Here is an 18693-nt window from a genome sequence, read left to right as displayed (position 1 = left end):
TGCTTTTTCTAATATTAGCATAAAAAAAGGGAAAAAAAATTAAAACCCCACATATTGGGTATTGACGCGTCCGTAACGACGTGTACAAAAAGTTGAACACGCTTTTTATTTTGTACGACAAAAAGCGTAAAAAAACACGCTAAAAAACAGAGGCAAAATGCTAATTTTTAGCATTTTGCCTCCCAAAAAATGCTATAAAAGTGATCAAAAAAGCCGTACATTCCCCTAAATGGTACCAATAAAAACAACAGCTCATTTCGCAAAAAATAAGCCCACATAGAGCTCCGTATTTAGAAAAATAAAAAAGTTACAGGACTTTGAATGCAGCTTTTTTTTCACGCGCAGATGCAAAAATGCCATCCGCGTGCATACACGCGTGAAAAAAAACGCATCCGCGTGTCATCCGCATGCAATAAAATACAATAAAATACTATTTTAAGCTCATCCGCACTGCATCCGCGGCCCAAATCCGCGTTACAAATCCGGAGCAGATTTGATTTTCCCCGTGGACATGAGGCCTGTTCACCTTTGTACTCTGCTTTCCTTTTTGCCATAGAATCCAGGTGTATATATGTTTGTCCCTTTACACCCCATGGTTTTAATTATTTATCAATAGAACAGTTGTTTTAGGTTATTCTTCTGTAGTGGTTTCTCTGTGAATTATAATTTAGCGCTTTCTTAAGTTTCTCTGCCTCTGTGAACGATTCTTCTGAATTGGTTCATTAACACTAGCGATGTTTTCCTGCATAGCACTGCTATATAATGCTATGTGGGAAACATATCACAGCATGTCCTATCTTTCTGCGATATCACCCATTGTTTTCAGTGGGGTTGGCGGGAGCAACGCCAGCCACATTAAAAGCAATAGGAAAACTCTGCGATCCTCTGCCACGGCTGTGACAGCCTCAGTGGGGATTCCTTTCATCTACGCAGTGGTGCAAGGCTTGGGGAGCGCGATATTGAGCCATGAATCACAGCCCTATATCTCGCTCGCCAGTGTGAAGGAGCCCTTTGGTTGCAAAATAATAGTTTTCCTCTCAAAAATCAGGGCTACTTTTGCCCATGTGCTAAATATGGCTGGACTGCAATACCTGACACCCTGCATGGAAAAAAGTGGCACTGTTTCTGAAAAAACCCCAAAAACCTTCATTCTAATTTTATCTTTCAATACTCTACTAGAGTGAAAACCCACCATATTAAACAAAGCAAATGATAATTTAAAAACATCTAAGGAAAAGAACAACATTTTTTAGTACCCAGTTTATACCAATAGAAAACTATTAACATAAAATATCATTAGCTAGTTGTTTAAAGGGAACCTATCACCTCCCTACCGCACCACAAACTAACTTGCTGATAATTTCGGCAAGATTATGCGGCTATTGGCAGCCACAACTGGGTGGACTTTCAGCCACAGAGGTTTTTTGCTCTGTTGGAACACAGCCTGAGGGTGCATTCAGACGACAGTATATCGGCTGGGTTTTCACGGTCAGCCGATATACAGTGTCTCTCTTTGCAGGGGGAGGAGGCTGGAAGACCCGGGAGCAGTGCTCTGAGCTCCCGCTCCCTCTCTGCTTCCTCTCCACCCCCTGCACTATTTTCAATGAGGAGAGGCGGGATGGGGGCAGAGCTAATTCATCAGAACTAGAAATATACGGTTGTCTGAATGCACCCTTAAAGGGAACCTGTCACCATCCTATAGCACCATGACCTTACTTATGGTGCTGTTAGGGGAGGTATCAGGGAGCCGGGTGAGGTTTTTTTTTTGTACCATTACCTAGTCTAATGGGTAAGGAACCATTTGTATGCAGCTAATAGGTGAGAGTTTCAACGCTCCTTTCATAGGGAATGTTGCATGTAGTTGTCCTTGGAAAAATCACATGCAAACATATCCGGATTCAAATATTAAAAAGCCATTTTTAAGTATGACGTAATATGGAAAATGACATATGTAAATGGATTATCTTGGTAAGACGACCCCTTTTAGGTTTTCTAATATTATAGGTTTACAAATATACTTTTTGTTGCTTGAAGATATTGTTGAACAGTAAATATGCTCGTTACTAACCGTGTTTGAAGGCTTTTTATCCTGCATAGCATATCCAAATGGCCGGCAGAATATTGCTCAATCACATCTTTCACATCATATGGGCGCAAAGTTTCCTTAAACTTCCTCTTTGCTACATGGAACTTCATGATTCTGTAGGAAAAAGTTCTAAGGTTATTTATTGTCCTCACTAACTTTACTTACAAAGTCCGGGATAGTTAGCAGGCAGAAACGTTCTCAAAAAATAACCAAATGCTCCCAATAAAGGGTATCATTACGTGTCAGATTTCACATGAATTTTGAACCAGATTCTGTTTACAGTAGAGCTAAGTAGCATGTCAAATATCAGAAAGAATCACCCATGATTAACCCCATTGATTGATACTTTAGTGAACCTGCTGTGGATCTGGTGCACAGCCACAGCAAATGAGCAACAGAAGTCTATGGCTTATTCTCAAAGGTGATTTTCATGTTCATATGCAAATAAGGAAGATGGAACAAAACCTCTGCAGCGCCACCTACTGTATGGCAGCATTCCTGCAAATCAATGTACAACCCTTTAAACAGGTCTATGCAACAATGATTAGGAATTGAAAACCAAGCCAGAATCCATACACAGACAGCTGTTTCAGGGTCTTTGCCCCTTATGGGTGTGCAGTAGGATTCTGGCTTGGCCAGTGAGAGGTCTCACGTTAATGTTCTGCATATTTGCATCCGACTGCAAACAAACAGCATACTGACCTGATACAGTCAATAAGGTTATGCAGACATGCATTTTTCTACAAGGATTGATGATGTGTGTAAAAGAAAAAAAAAAATTGCAGCATGTCATATTCAATTTCTCACATATCTATCTATCTATCTATCTATCTATCTATCTATCTCATATCTATCTATCTATCTATCTATCTATCTATCTATCTCATATCTATCTATCTATGATAAATAAATATATGGATACATATATATACTTTTTTACTAAATTAATTCCTGTTTCTTTATCGTACTCCTGTGTGTACACACATATATCATTTTTATTTGCTGCTATATTTTCACTATGTGCGCAACCATATACTGATATGAGAATTGTTACAACTCTCACAATATGACAAACTAAGAAATCAGTCACCTTTATTGAGTAGTTTCTTCAAAGCCAGCTGTCTTTTATTAAATTGCCACAAGAGGGCAGCAGACACAAAACAATGTTTAACATCTGTAACAAACCAGTCATGCAAGTAAATAGTGAATTATTGCCAACTAAATAAATTCTGATATATTTTCTGTTTGTAAGCTGCATTATCCTAAGAGCCAGAAACACAGCCATGGCTTGGTGGTGCGCCCAATGTGGTCACATCTTTCCTTGCTTTCTAGGATGAGAGAAGCAGCAGAATGGCAGGGAAGCAGTAGCAAAATGCCTGTGTTGTGGCTGGTAAAAAAGATAGAAATACTGTAAGTTAAAGTGAGCATTGAAATCAGCTCAGCAACTGACTGAAGTATTAGATGCCAGCCACGTAAATAAATGGCTTACTGTGTAATACATGGATGAGCAAGTTCACCAGAGCAAGAACTGCTGAGGCTCATGAAGGACAGTCCTGAGCAGGAAACTGCATCTAAGGCCCCTAATTGGCCATATGGAGAGTGGTTATCCTAATGAGACAACTACTTTAATATCAGTGGCTTGTGGTGACCTTGATTGAAGTAGTAATGGGATGCTTGATCCATTTTATCTAGCAGAAATAGCTGACAAAGGAACTATTTTCACATGGGCATTGAATAACTATGTACGCTTTAAGGTTATGAGTTGGTTAAGTACTACCTGCCGTGCTGGAAACACTCTGAAAACACACTTGCAGCATGACAGAGCGGCATCTCCATGCTGTAGTCAGTTCACCCTGAACACAATGCAATCCCAATTTTAATGCTCTCCTGGGGCCAGTGTACAGGCTGAGCTTTTACATGGTCTCAATAAAGGGCATCAGGCTCAGCATGCTGAGCAAGCTGGAAATATGACAACGTCATCCAGTTTCTATGAGGAAATGTAATCATCATTAAGGTTGCCTGCTAGTCCTGTTGTCACTGAATGCTTACTTCAGCATGCTTGAAAATGGCTTCACAGTATGTGAGCTTGACTTCTCTTTTGGATGAAATAAGGAAAATCCCCTCTTTGCTCTTACAGCGAGCGTGTAAAAGTCTGGCTAAAAGTTCATTCCTGTCTCGTATATCTTGGATTATGTGTATTAGCAAAGATGCTGGCCTGTACAGTGGGTTGCATGGCTTGACAGAATGTTGGAGATGAAGCATCACTCTGCACTCTTTACAAGAATTCTTCAACCTCCTTGTTGTCCTGGTGATGCCTGGCATGTGTACCTTTAACGGAAGACTGTGATGGATGCCATACAGTGGCATCTGTCACTGATAGTTTATTATGGAATTCATTAAATGCTTACATTTGCTTACAATGCTTACATGTTGTTTTGTGCCGTACACTAATGTATACCGGCCACACAGAGGCAAAAAGGAAGTGGTGTGTCTTACGTTCAGGGTAACATCACAGCTAATCTATCATTCTATGTATCTTAACTAGAGATGAGCAAGCACCCAAATGCTCGAGTCCGCGTTATTCGAGTCGAGCTTTTCGTAAAATTGGAGAGCTCTACTCGAGTAACGAACCCCATTGACTACAATGGGAGACTCGAGCATTTTTGTATGTGGGCCGCCAGGTGCCGAGCTTTTTCATTTTTGGTTCATGTGTTCTCTCTCTCTCTCTCTCTCTGCCCCCCTGTCTGCCAGACAAAAAATTTCGCATCGTGGCGGAGAGGGGCCAAAAGAGGCACGTCACAGCGGGGAGGAGTCAAAAACTGGGGTGAGGTCGAACATGGCTTGATGCTCGTTCGAGTAACGAGCACGATTGAGTACGCTAATACTCGAACGAGCATCAAGCTCAGCAGAGTACGTTCGCTCAACTCTAATGTTGACCATTCTGAGAGGATTTCTATTCTGTAAATTACTTTGATTATTTATGTCCAATTAAATTACAAGTAGTCAAGTAGTTGGGTGGTAATGAGTCATATACTGCATATCTCTCTGATACTACACTTAGCGACAGATCAACACATAAAACTTCCAATTCCAGATAGTTCCTGAACAAAATATAATATTGCTTTTAAGATCATCCCATGTGTGTCCTACTGGGGATTTCTATCTAGCTGACATTAAACATGCTAGTTTTCCCAGCTTGTTTCTAGAAGTACTCCGAAGAGCAGATGCTAACATCTAAAAATAACTCCTCACACATTTCAGATTTAAGGAATGTAGAGTTTCTTTAAATAGTACTCACTGCACCATATAACTTTTTTTAATGCTTTTAACAATATTGACTCTCAATGGACTCCAGTAGGCTTTTAACACTTGCTTCCTCCAGGATTTTCCTTTATGTTGTGTTGCTCCAGTCATATGAGACGTCTTTCAGACTAGTGTTATAGGTTCTGTTTTCCTCTTATGAGTACAGGAAAATGGATTCCACTGGCTGAATGGCTCTGTCTTATAATGGAACAGAACAACGCTAAAAGGACTGCATTGATTCTAATGGGATCCACGTGGTTTCTGTCCAGCTGTCCAGCAGCGGATGTTCTGAGACTGATATGAACGAAGCATTACCTTTTACTTTCATAAGCCTTCTAGCGTTTGTTGCAGAAAACTATACTCACTATAATAGCACTGTCATTGTCACGCTTAATAGTGGAATAGCTGTACTTTTGATGTTGTGTAGTGTTTGATTCACACTAAGCATCATTCATCATCTGTCACTCATCACATTCAAGCCTCTAGACCTACCAGTCACAATTAAAGAGTACTTGCACTTTACACCTTCGGAGAGCTTCTGCTCTGTAAGCAGTGTTCAACTTTTTCCGGCAGCTGAAGACCGAAAATGGCCAATGGAGCAGAAACGCTCCTAAGGTGAAAGTGCAGGTACTCTTTAACAGCTACACACCACTAATATCATTTTCAGAAGGTCACTGTTTCAGGATAAACATTGCTTCCACCCTGTCCTTCAACACATATATTCAAATTTTTGCTGCACCTGCTTCCTTCAGGTCAAGAACTTTTTTGAAATCACACTTTCCTCGACCTTGATTCAACAAAAAGATGTGTACACGCCCTTATCATATCCCACCTAGTTTGTTGCATCATCTCACTTTGTGGCTTTAACTCTTATGCTCACGCCCTCTAATTGACCATCAACCCTGATGCCCAGTTAACCTCCTCTCAATAGCATAATGTAAATATTTGTAATGTGGTCATGGGAGTGTAAGTAACAGGACAGGGAGCAGAGCTTACTCCATATCAAGCAATTGATGGTTGTTTGCAATGCGGTTAACTCTGATTGTGGCATTTTAACTACTTAGATGCCACGGTCAATTCTGAGCATGGCATCTAAGCCATTTTTGGGGCAATGAAAGCCCCCCATCATCCATTGGCCTCTCCCCAATGTGATCACCTTGTGCAGGCTCCCAGGGCTGCCACGTATAGATGCCTATTTAGCCCTGCCTATGGCAGCGTTTAATAGGTTATGGTCAATTGTACAATTAATCAGAAGTTGAAGTAAAAAATTGACTAAAAAATATGCAAAAAAAAGTTAATAAAATTCTTTAAAATTTTAAAAAAAGCAAAAACATTAAAAAGAACTCCAATAAAAATCAAAATAACAAAGAAAAAACATATAATTGGTATTGCAATGTCTGTAAAAGTCCAAACTATAAAAATATCGCATTTATTATTCTGCAATGTGAATGCCATGGAAAAAAATACACAGTGCTAAAAGGGTCAATATTGCCTTGGAGATGGGAAACCGGAGTTTGTAATGACCTCTAGTGGCCATTTTTAAAAACTACCCCCAGATATTGCTTCCTTTGTGCTGTTATTTGATTGGCTGTTGGGAGATCATGCTTTTGGAAGGTCTTAGAAAGAAGGATGAAAGTGCAGGAACTGTGTCTGTTTGTAGAGGTGCTATTGAGCTGGAGGAGGAGTGAAACAATCTGCATGGGTGCTGCTGAGCTGCTGCAAGAAGGGTGCAATGATCTGCAATAGAGTAAATGGAGAGAGACAAACTAGAAAGGACAGCAGGAGCCTGCATCTCTGCATGTGAGAGGCGCTGTTTTGAGAGCACTGACAAAAGGACTCAGAGAGTGCTTGTTAACAAGAGGGAGAGACTAGCCTAGTTACAGCCACATCCTGAAGCGAACATCAAAGCAACAACTTGTAAGTGAGGCCGGCCATGGGTAAGGCTGCTTGATATGCACACCATAGAAGAACTAACAAGTTATCCAACAATACCCAGGCTTGAACACTTGGCTGTGAGTGAAGATTACTTAAATCTGTAACATTGACATCAGAGCTTCATTTTTGTTGCATCATAGACTTGTGGTTTTGGGAAAAGTGCAGTGCTGATCCGTTCTAGACAAACTGTATATACTGAATCTTTGTTTAACAGGACTGATCTCTTTATAGCATTGTTGGTACTGTTTCCAGCTAAACTGTTACTTTGAATTGTGTATAAAGTATTATAGATCCTAGGCCTCAGTTAGATGTAGCTATCGATGGATAATCCTACAGTAAGGCCGCCTGCAGACGAGCGGGTCGGATCCGGCAGCGAGAAATCTCGCCGTGCGATCCGACCCCAGAGCCTGCAGGGACGAGCGCGTACTCACCCGCGCCTGGCGGCCCCGGCTCTTTGATGTGCCGGCTGCCGCGCAGCCGGCGCATGCGCAGACCGGAGCCGGCAGCCAGGTGAGTGCGTGCCCCGCAGAAAATTAGAACATGCCGCGGTTTGTTTGCCGTGCGAGATTTCGCGCGGCCAAACCGCGGCCGTCTGCATAGGAGTGCGTATTGTAATGCACTCCTATGCAGACTTTCAGCGGCGGAAATCCCGTGGGAAATCCTGCGGCGGGATTTCCGCTCGTCTGCAGGCGGCCTAAAAGTTAACGGCTTGCCAGTTATTATAGCTTTACTTATTTCCTTTCTTTGTTTGTAAATAAATATTGTTCATTCTGGTTACTTCATCTGCTGGATTGTATCTTGAATCCTATGCCATGATACCACCACCTGCGACACAGCAATCATTTAACAATCCCTAAGTGACTAACAATTTGAAGATTGCAAAAAGTGCTATTAATCTACAGATTAGAATAATTTAATCAATTACTCTAAATAGTACCCACCTAAAAGCTGCTATGCCTGACATTAATGAAATCATCAGCATAGAAAGAGTTCACACTCAGAAGTAGTGACATGTTACTATAGACCTTTATCAAAGCTTGCTTTGATAGTGCTAAGTAAAATGTCCCCATGCTTGATCAATAAAGGGATTTTTTCTGCAATATTTTTCATCCTGCTGATTTCTTCAAGATTTCTTGAAGATGTGAATACTGCTGCTTCTTTGTACTATATACTCTGTTAGAAGTAAATCTAAACTTTCTGCTAAAATTAGAAAAATTTAGTTTCTTTGTCAATGGACTTATCAGATCTCTTTTTCTATAAAGAAGGTATGAATCATTGCTGCTATTAAAACACAGCGTCATGTTCACTTCGATTACTCCAGAAAGCATTGCTAGGGTACTTTCAAATGTGGCAGAAAATTCTGCCACAGCAAAATCCACACCAAAATCCACATGTCTTGAGCCCTTATCAAATTTGCAACAATTCCTAAATAGGCTACAAGGATGCATTCACATGGGTGAGTATGATATCAGTCCAAGAAACCTTAAGTGGAGAGAAGACGTGGCTGAGCCCCGGCAGCTGAAGGGAGGTGAGTATCTATTTTTTTTTACACTACTTTTTCTAATTTTTCAGGGAAGGGTTTATATTTAAAGCCCTTCCCTGAAATCCGATGACAAGGAGCCGGCAGCAGGATCCTCTACCACAGTTGTCTATGGAAACTCCTTGCAGCTCGCACAACACAGATAGGTCAGGTCCTATCTTTTCACACAACACGGACCTTAGATGCGTGCATTGTAGTCAAGCATGTCCTATCTTTGGAAGGGGCGAATTTTTTTGCACATCTAAAATTCCTTCATTTGAAAGTTTCCTTATCACCTATTCTGCACTAAAATCATGCTTGTGTGAACAAGGCCTAAGGGGAAGTCCTACCCTAGAGCCACATTAAGGCTTCCTTCCTATGTGGGCATAAACGGTGATGTTTTTACACCCAACTGATATATACGACCATCTGAGCCATTGGTTTCCAATGCATCTGTTCACATGGGTGAATATACGACACGTAAAAACGTTGAACCATAAAAAATGGAACATACACGACCAAAATACATGCCGATGCATATTCGGTGGACAAAAAAATAGCTCTGGAAATATCTTTTGCCCGATATACGTCAGCGTATCCCATAGATTCCTATGGATAGACAAAGAAAGTTTGGGAGAGGCAGTTTAGCAGTGTCTAATGCTGCGAAAAGCTTACAGGTGCCTCTATATAGGCAATTTCGTATAAGAACTCCGTAAAAAGAAAGAAAAGGCCCGCGCTCTTTGGGACCTGAACACCAGAGTCAGGCTATGGACACCACTAATTTCAAAGCTTTATTCTAAAAAATCCTCTGTGCAACGCGTTTCATCGTTATACACAACGACTTTATGTGCTTGATAAAGTCGTTGTGTATAACGATGAAACGCGTTGCACAGAGGATTTTTTAGAATAAAGCTTTGAAATTAGTGGTGTCCATAGCCTGACTCTGGTGTTCAGGTCCCAAAGAGCGCGGGCCTTTTCTTTTTACGGAGTTCTTATACGAAGTTTCTTCAAGTGGGTCCTGCTAGCCAGCAGGACACAGGAGCCCAGCAGCCGTAAGGACACGCCAGATTATTTTAAAGCCGACGAGGATGTGGAGGTGCTGGTGAGACCTCTAAACAGGGGTGCTCGCCAGACACCGGGTGAGTTCTATTGATTTATTTATCTACTCATCTATCTTAGTACTCTAATTCATAATTAGAGTAATTATAAGGAGAATATATAGCTCCAAGCCAGTACAAGTAACGCCTCCCTGACATCTTTATTCTATATAGGCAATGGAAGGCACTCTAAGGATTTTTGTAGAGCAAGGTTTTTCCGAGGTGCAACGTATTTTTTCGCTAATAATGAAGCTCACAGTCATGTGAATGGGTGAGAAAACGCTGGCCGTGAGCGCAGAAATATGTCCATTCATGCCAATAAACTGTGTGGACTTGAAAACGTAAAAACGCCTACGCTCGTGTGAAAGAGCCCTAAACAACATATTTGAAAATTGCATTAACATCAATAGTTATCTAATACAATGCTATTAACGGAAATGCTCTTGCTACAAGAGGGAGTGATCTGATAACCGGCAGTGCTTGACATGCTGACCTGTAAGCAGAATTGTCTCTATGCTATTCCCACACAGGCTATCAAGATATCTGTCAGCAGACCCAAACAGCCTGCGTGTGCATTGCATACAGAGCAGACTATACTACATTCCTCTAAAAGTGCAGTTTGCAATAATGTCATAATAGTAGAGAACAAATGCAATACATAATTGCAATGCCTGAAAAAAAGGTCTTTAAATTTAGTTAGCAATATAATTCTGTATTCTATCTATCTATCTATCTATCTATCTATCTATCTATCTATCTATCTATCTATCTATCTATCTATCTATCTATCTATCTATCTATCTATCTATCTACCTATCTATCTATCTATCTATCTATCTATCTATCTATCTATCCAACAAAAATACATGATGTAATAGCAAGCTTGCGAACCTCTTGGGCTCTTCGTCAGGCTAAAATAGAATAGATCTGAAGAGGCATGAATATTTATACACATTTATAACATACATACTTATGACAAGGCGCAGACATGGATGTGATTAATTTGCACTAAAAAGGAATACTGCAACAGAAAACAAACTTTTTTGACTAGGCACTGATAAGGGAGTGAAAGTTTTATGGTCCCTGAATTACTTTTGGGAGGGTGGTCAGGCCAGGAATGCTGCAAAAGGTACACAAACATTTTTAACTAGACACTCATAAGGGAGTGAAAGTTTATGGTCCCTGAATTACTGTTGATGGGGTTTTTCACCAAGCCAGCAGTCTTATCTGTGCTGCAACCGGAGAACTCCAAGCTTGGACCATTCTACATGCTTCCCAAACTACACAAAGCTGACAACCCAGGCAGGCCGATAGTCTCAGGTGTGGGAATCCTCACTGAAGAAATCTCAGGATGGGTGGAAGGCGTCCTCAAACCACTGGTGAGAAACACAACCAGCTACTTGCAAGACACCACGGACCTACTGAACAAACTGTCAACCGTAGGTCCCCTCCCCAATGGTGCCATCCTGGCCACTATGTAGAATCCTTGTATTCCAACATCCCACACGAAGATGGACTGACCGCCTGCCAGGCACACCTTGAGGCCAATGGGGTTGCCTCTGAATCCGTGTTACAACTCACAAGATTCATCCTCACACACAATTATTTCTCCTTTGGCAAAGAGATATTCCTGCAACTCACCAAGACTGCCATGGGCAGTAAAATGGCACTGCAATATGCCAACCTCTTTATGGCAAAACTGGAAAGTGATTTTCTGGCCTCCTGTCTCAGCCAACCATTGGCCTACTTTCGCTATCATAATCATCTGGACCAACACCGAACAAGAACTAATAAAATTCTATGAGAGGTTCAATGCATTCCACCCCATCATAAACCTCACATTAGGCTTCTCATATACCGAAATCAACTTTTTGGACACCACCATAAAGATTTCAAACAACTCAATACAGACATCCCTATCTCGAAAACAGATTGATCGGCCCACGTACCTCAGATGGGACAGCTTCCACCCTAAACACATCAAAAAGTCCATTGTCTACAGCCAGGTCATCAGATACAACCGGATCTGCTCCAACCCAACAGATAGAGAGGAACATCTATACCATCTTAAAGGGACATTTTTAAATCAGGGCCACCATCCCACCTCAATTGATGACCAAATCACCAGAGCCACCAGAATACCCAAGAATCGACTATTCCAATACAAGAAGAAGGAAAGAAATAATCATGTACCTCAAGTAGTGAGCTACAATCCGCAACTTGAGATACTAAGAAAAACCACAAAGAAACTCCACCATACCCTACACATGGATGACCGTCTAAAAACCATATTCCCAGACCCTCCGCTCCTGTGTTACAGGCCACCTCCAAATTTGAGGAACGTTATAATCAGGAGTGCATTGCCCTCTGATACACAAAAAGGAACTTATCCCTGCAATGTAAGGAGCTGTAAAACCTGCTCACATGTACTGACCACGAACAGGATACAAATCCCCAACACACAGCAGGACTATAAGATCCCGGGGGCATTCACATGTTCCACGTGCAATGTTGTGTACTTGATCATGTGCAGTAAATGTCCTGTTGGGGGCCTTTATGTCGGAGAAACAGGACAGAAACTGAAAGCCAGGATGAGATCTCATCGCCACACGATTAATCACAGAAAGAGAGAATTACCTGTGGCCAAGCACTTTTCTAACCACAGACATGACATAGGGGATATGAGAGTTTTGATATTGAAGGGTGGTTTCAAGTTACAAAACTACAGAAGAATTTGGGAATATAAATTGATAATGTTTGACACGCTGAATATTGGGTTAAATTATTCCCCAGGATTTATGCGTGAATGGGAGGTATGAGACATCTATAGCACAGATAAGATTGCTGGCCTGGTGAAAACCCCCATCAACAGTAATTCAGGGACCATAAAACTTTCACTCCCTTATCAGTGTCTAGTTAAAAATGTTTGTGTACCTCTTGCAGCATTCCTGGCCTGATGACCCCCCCCCCAACAGTAATTCAGGGACCATAAAACTTTCACTCCCTTATCAGTGCCTAGTCAAAAAAGTTTGTTTTCTGTTGCAGTATTCCTTTTAAGTGCAAATTAATCACATCCATGACTGTGCTTTGTCATAAGTATGTATGTTATAAGTGTTTATGAATATTCATGCCTCTTCAGATCTATTCCATTTTAGCCTGACGAAGAGCCCAAGAGGTTCGCAAGCTCGCTATTACATCATGTATTTTAGTTAGCCATTAAAAGGTATCATATCTACAAGATTACGTGGGTTCTCTTGCTGGGAACAATATCTATCTTTTTATCTCATATCTATCTATTGATCTCATATCTATCTATCTATCTATCTATCTATCTCATATCTATCTATCTATCTATCTATCTATCTGCTCTTTGTATTATTTAATAACCATTCTCTTTTGAATACTGGCATAGTTAAACAATACATGGATCTGTAAAGTTCCATTCACGTGGTGCTAATTAATCCATCCCGGGGTTCCTTTTAGATTGCCGAATCTAGATGGAACCCTGTGCGGAGCCATAGGCATTAGTTATTAAAATGGGCTCTGGCAGGTTTCTGCTTAATTCCAGCACTTTAGCTGAACATAATAGTGTAGTCAATTAAATAATTAATGGTTATGGCTCCGCCCAGGGTTCCACTTGGATGCTGTTTGTGACCATCCAGATGGAATCCTGGGAAGGAGCCATGAGTACCATGCAAATGTAGTCTGTAACAGTTTAAACCTAGGTGGCAGCAAATAGGAATGTAAACAAGGATAAGGGATACTTTACAACATCTGCCACCTGTTTTGGGTTATCCAACTCTTGGGAGGTGAGGAAACAGGAATGTTCAGGAGCTGTCATGTCATAGGAGCATTGTAACATGTCTGTTAACCCACTGTATACTACAAGAAAAATTATCATTAACCTTAAAGTGATAGGTTATCTCTACATTAATAACCTGCAGTATTCAAGATTGTAAGTTGCCTATAAACATAGCTCAGCAGTGTGTTCAGTTTGTAAGTAATGTAATCATATTTTTTGGAATATGTCTTAGCAGATTTATATAGTTAATATTTAAGAAGTAACAGATGTAGGTGGCTTACCTCCGACACCACAATGCAATGTCCTGAGTGCTCTGGTACCATTTATTATCCCAATAAATCCTCAGTCGCTTTTCAGAATGTCTTTCAAATTCATTTATTAAACTTGATATTTTCTATAATATTCCCCTTTATAAAATATTGCACAATTTATCTGCAATTATATACGGTGAATTGGTAGTTAACTTATGCAATATTTTATGACGAGAAATAGCAGAAACCAACTTTAATAGATGAATATTAACGAATTTCTGAAAGGTGCCTAGAGAGCCCATTGTTTCAACTCCTTAGTAACGAAGCCTGTATTCACACTAATGACTAATTTTTCTTTTTTTTTTCATTGTTGCATTCCTAGCGCCATAATTTTTCCCTCAACATAGCCATATGAAGGCTTGTTTTTTTCCGGAATTAGTTGTGTTTTTTAATAGCGTCATTTTTTGGTTATTTAATATATTGCATAATTTTAATTTATTTTCTTTAAGGAGATTAGGGAAAAACAAAAAAATTCTGCAATTTGTTTTTTGTATTTCATTTTTACAGCATTCAGTATGAGCAATTAATAATGTGATAACTTTATTCTCTGGGTCAGCACGATTTTGGCAATACTAAGTTTATACAGTTTTTTTTAAGTTTTGATATTGTACACACAAAACACTTTTTTCAAAGATATGCTTTTGCGTTGCCACATTCCAAGAGACATAGTATTTTTATTTTTTTTGTTGATGAAGCTCTATGGGGCTTGTTTTTTGCAGGATGAACTTAAGGGTTTATTTACATAAGCATATATCAGTCAGGTTTTCACGCCTAGCTGATATACGCTTCCATCTAAGCAGTTCCCTCCCCCTCACCACCTCTCTGCCTCCTCCCTCCAGTCCGGCATTTGCAATGGGAGCGGGTGGGATAGGGTGGAGCTAAGCTCCACTCTGTCCCACCCACTCCCATTTGCTGGCTATGGACAAGGGGCAGGAGCTTAGCTCGGCCCCGTCCTGCCCACTCCCATTTGAAAACTGCTTGGAGGGGAGGAGAGAGACAGAGAGTCGGTGAGTGGAAGGGAAGGGGGAAACTGCTTAGATGGAAGCGTATATCGGCCGGGCGTAAAAAACCCGCTCGTGTAAACAAGCCCTTAGTCTTGATTTATCCAATTTTTGAGAACATAAAAACATTTCGATTGCTTTTTATTCAAGTTTTTTTTAGAGACAACAAAATCTGCAATTGTTTTTTCATTTTTAACGGCATTCACCGTGCAGTCTAAATAATTTGTTAAATTAATTCTGCAGGCCAGTCCAATTACACCAATATCAAATTGATATAGTTTTTTGTTTCTTTAACTTTCTCACTCTTTTTAAAAAAAATTATTTTTTTTATCGCTGCGTTCAAAGACCTCTAACATTTTTCTTCTTTTTACTACCGTGCTGTTTAAGGTGTTTTTTTTGCGGGTGAGTTGTACTTGGTATCATTTGTTGATCCATATGACGTTTGGATCACTTGCTATTCCATTTTTTGTAAGGCGAGATAGGCAAAATTAGCTATTTTGAATTAAATAATGTACAATTTTTTTTTCTCTGGGTCATTATGAATGTAGCGATACCACACATGTGATTTTTTTTTTGTTTCTTATTTTTTTACATTGTAGAGGGGGAAAGGTGACGTTTTTACATTTTTATTTTTTAAACAATTTTTTTTGTACTTTTCATTTTTGTTTTACTAGTTTATCATTCATCCAATACACTATTATGCTTCAACATAGCAGTGGATTACAAAACCTATGAAGCTGAGCCATTCTTCTGATGCGGTCGCCGTCTAAAGGTATATGGGTAGTCGTTAAGGGGTTAAGATTAATACTTAAGACGACAGATCAATATTACAAATGTAAGTATGCAATGTACTTGTCTTTACTTCTTACTTACCTGATTGCTCGGATGACAGTTTTTAGAGCTGGGGTTAGGTCTTCTACTGATACATCACAGTGACACCCTTTGTCATCATGTACTTCCTCTGTTCCAAGGTTGGCATCAGCTAAAAAGATAAAATCAGACTCATATCAGAAGATATTCATGGAAATTTCAAAACTCCAGCCTTTTATGGTTAAGGTAAAACATAAGTTAGGTACAGAATTTAATTTTACTAGCAGTGCATAGTGCTGTCGTGCAGCTCTGAAGATATATATGGCTAAAATTAATTTAAGAAAACATATGAAGTTGGTGATCTGACTTATTATTGTTGATATTGAACTAGCTTTTAATTATTGCTGATCTGTAAATTTCAGTATCTGGCTTGTCTGATAAATATTGCTCCTTAGTAGACCCAACACTAGCTCAACTCATCAACTTCTCAGTTATGAGCTTTTCCTGCCCTTTTTCAAATTTATATTTTCTTTACTTGATTATTGTGTATCTTATTTTTTCTTCCATATACTAAGTAACTTAAGTATGGAATCTCCTTAAAGGGGTTGTCCCGAGGCAGCAAGTGGGTCTATACACTTCTGCATGGCCATAATAATGCACTTTGTAATGTACATTGTGCATTAATTATGAGCCATACAGAAGTTATAAAAAGTTTTATACTTACCTGCTCCGTTGCTGGCGTCCTCGTCTCCATGGTGCCGACTAATTTTCGCCCTCCGATGGCCAAATTAGCCGCGCTTGCGCAGTCCGGGTCTTCTCCTCTTCTCTATGGGGCTCCGTGTAGCTCCGTGTAGCTCCGCCCCGTCACGTGCCGATTCCAGCCAATCAGGAGGCTGGAATCGGCAATGGACCGCACAGAAGCCCTGCGGTCCATGGAGACAGAGGATCCCGGCGGCCATCTTCAGCAGGTGAGTATGAAGACGCCGGACCGCCGGGATTCAGGTAAGCGCTGTGGGGGTTGTTTTTTTAACCCCTGCATCGGGGTTGTCTCGCGCCGAACGGGGGGGGGGGGGGGGTTTAAAAAAAAACCCGTTTCGGCGCGGGACAACCCCTTTAAGCCAACATAATTTTTTACCATTTTACCAGAAGAACCTCAGTACCACATATGGTAAATTTATAAACATCTCAATTCTTACTGAATTTTCTACTGTTTTGCTCAGGATAGGTCATTAATAGCTGATAAGCTAGGGTCCGCTGCTTGGGACCCCGACCGATCAGCTGTTTGAACAACCACTGTCAGTGGCACAACACACAGGGTATGAAGCGGTGCTGGTAATTGCAGGTGCAGGTCTTATTAAAATCATAGAGTACTGTGCAATCAATTACCAGCGTCAGTCACTATACGGCGGTTGGAGCAATCTGCTTCCGCGCCATACCTTTTATATTGTGGTGATGACAGTGGGCATCCAATCAGCTATTGATGACCTATCATGAGGATAAATAAGAAAAAAGCAATAAGGGACGGCGCTCCACCCACTAAAATGCAATACTTAAAATGCAAGAAAGAGTAACTGAGGACTTACCCGGTGTAGGTGGATAGGTCCCTAAAAAAGGACTCTCCACCTAACACCTCCACGTCCTGGTAGGCGTTGAATATATAATGCGATCTCTTCTCTCCAGTCCAAAAGTACGGAAATGGATGCACAGGAGCAAGCAAGGATCTGTCGCCTCCCCCACAAGGGGTGCGACTAGACAAACGTGGAAAAACCAGAGAACGAAAAAAGAGATCCAGCGCTCCGAAGTAAAGGAAACCTATTAAACTAAATGAATAGTAGGCGCCTTGGTTTACAAAAAAAAAGAAAAACTTTTATTAAAAAATACGTCCGACGCGTTTCGTCGCATAACCGCGACTTTTTCAAGTGACCGGTTATGCGACGAAACGCGTCGGACGTATTTTTTAATAAAAGTTTTTCTTTTGTTTTGTAAACCAAGGAGCCTACTATTCATTTAGTATAATAGGTTTCCTTTACTTCGGAGCGCTGGATCTCTTTTTTCATTCTCTGTTTTATCATGAGGATAAGTCATCAATAGCATTTGCCTTAAAAACCCCTTTGAAGCCTATGGTTTTGTCCCAGGGGTTTGTCTCAATGCCATTTTGGACATTTGAGATGGAATCCCAAGATGAAAACCCCCAGCGTATGCATAGATGCTGTGTGCATGCTAACAAATAAGATGAAAATGCGTAGGATACGTCACATGTTGTTCTTCTTTATATATTAGTTTATAGAGCCCCTTGGTATTTAGTCTCAACACATGTTTTCCTTTTGTTGTTGAAGAGATCTTTACATCATACTGAAGTTACTGCCATATATATTCTCTGCCATATATAATCTGATTTGAGTTTGCTATATGTTTTTCTAACATGCAATGCAGATACTTTATTTTACCATTTAAACAGTTTTTAACCAAATGTAGAAGAAGCTTCATAGAACCATTCTGTAGAACTTGCAATGTTAAATCTGAATCAATGGAAATCTGTCAGTCTTAGCAATGTGCTGCTATTAGAGATGAGCGAGCATACTCGCTAAGGTAAACTACTCGAGTGAGTAGTGCCCTATTCGAGTACCTGCCCTTTCGTCTCTAAAGATTCGGCTGCCGGCGCGGGTGACAGGTGAGTTGCGGTGGTGAGCAGCGGGGAGCGAGGGGGAGAGAGAGAGATCTCCCCTCTGTTCCTCCCCGCTCTCCACCGCCACTCCCCGCCCTGCGCCGGCAGCCGAATCTTTAGAGACGAGCTGGCAGGTACTCGAATAAGGCACTACTCACTCGAGT

The 18693-nt window shown here is 40.6% G+C and overlaps 1 protein-coding gene across 3 annotated transcripts in view; it reads right to left on the bottom strand.

Annotated features, from left to right (window-relative positions):
• KCNQ5 (potassium voltage-gated channel subfamily Q member 5) overlaps positions 1 to 18693 on the bottom strand; it is a 563081-nt gene that overhangs the window by 15669 nt on the left and 528719 nt on the right. For all 3 annotated transcript variants that reach the window (XM_066604505.1, XM_066604514.1, XM_066604523.1), the window contains 2 exons: positions 15928 to 16036; positions 2069 to 2200 (listed from right to left, as the gene is read on the bottom strand). In XM_066604505.1, coding sequence (XP_066460602.1) covers positions 2069 to 2200; positions 15928 to 16036 — 241 coding nt within the window. The remainder of the gene's footprint in view (positions 1 to 2068; positions 2201 to 15927; positions 16037 to 18693) is intronic.

Source organism: Eleutherodactylus coqui, chromosome 1 (genome assembly GCF_035609145.1).
Source record: "Eleutherodactylus coqui strain aEleCoq1 chromosome 1, aEleCoq1.hap1, whole genome shotgun sequence".
Taxonomy (NCBI): Eukaryota; Metazoa; Chordata; class Amphibia; order Anura; family Eleutherodactylidae; genus Eleutherodactylus; species Eleutherodactylus coqui.
This window is presented reverse-complemented; position numbering and strand designations above follow the sequence as displayed.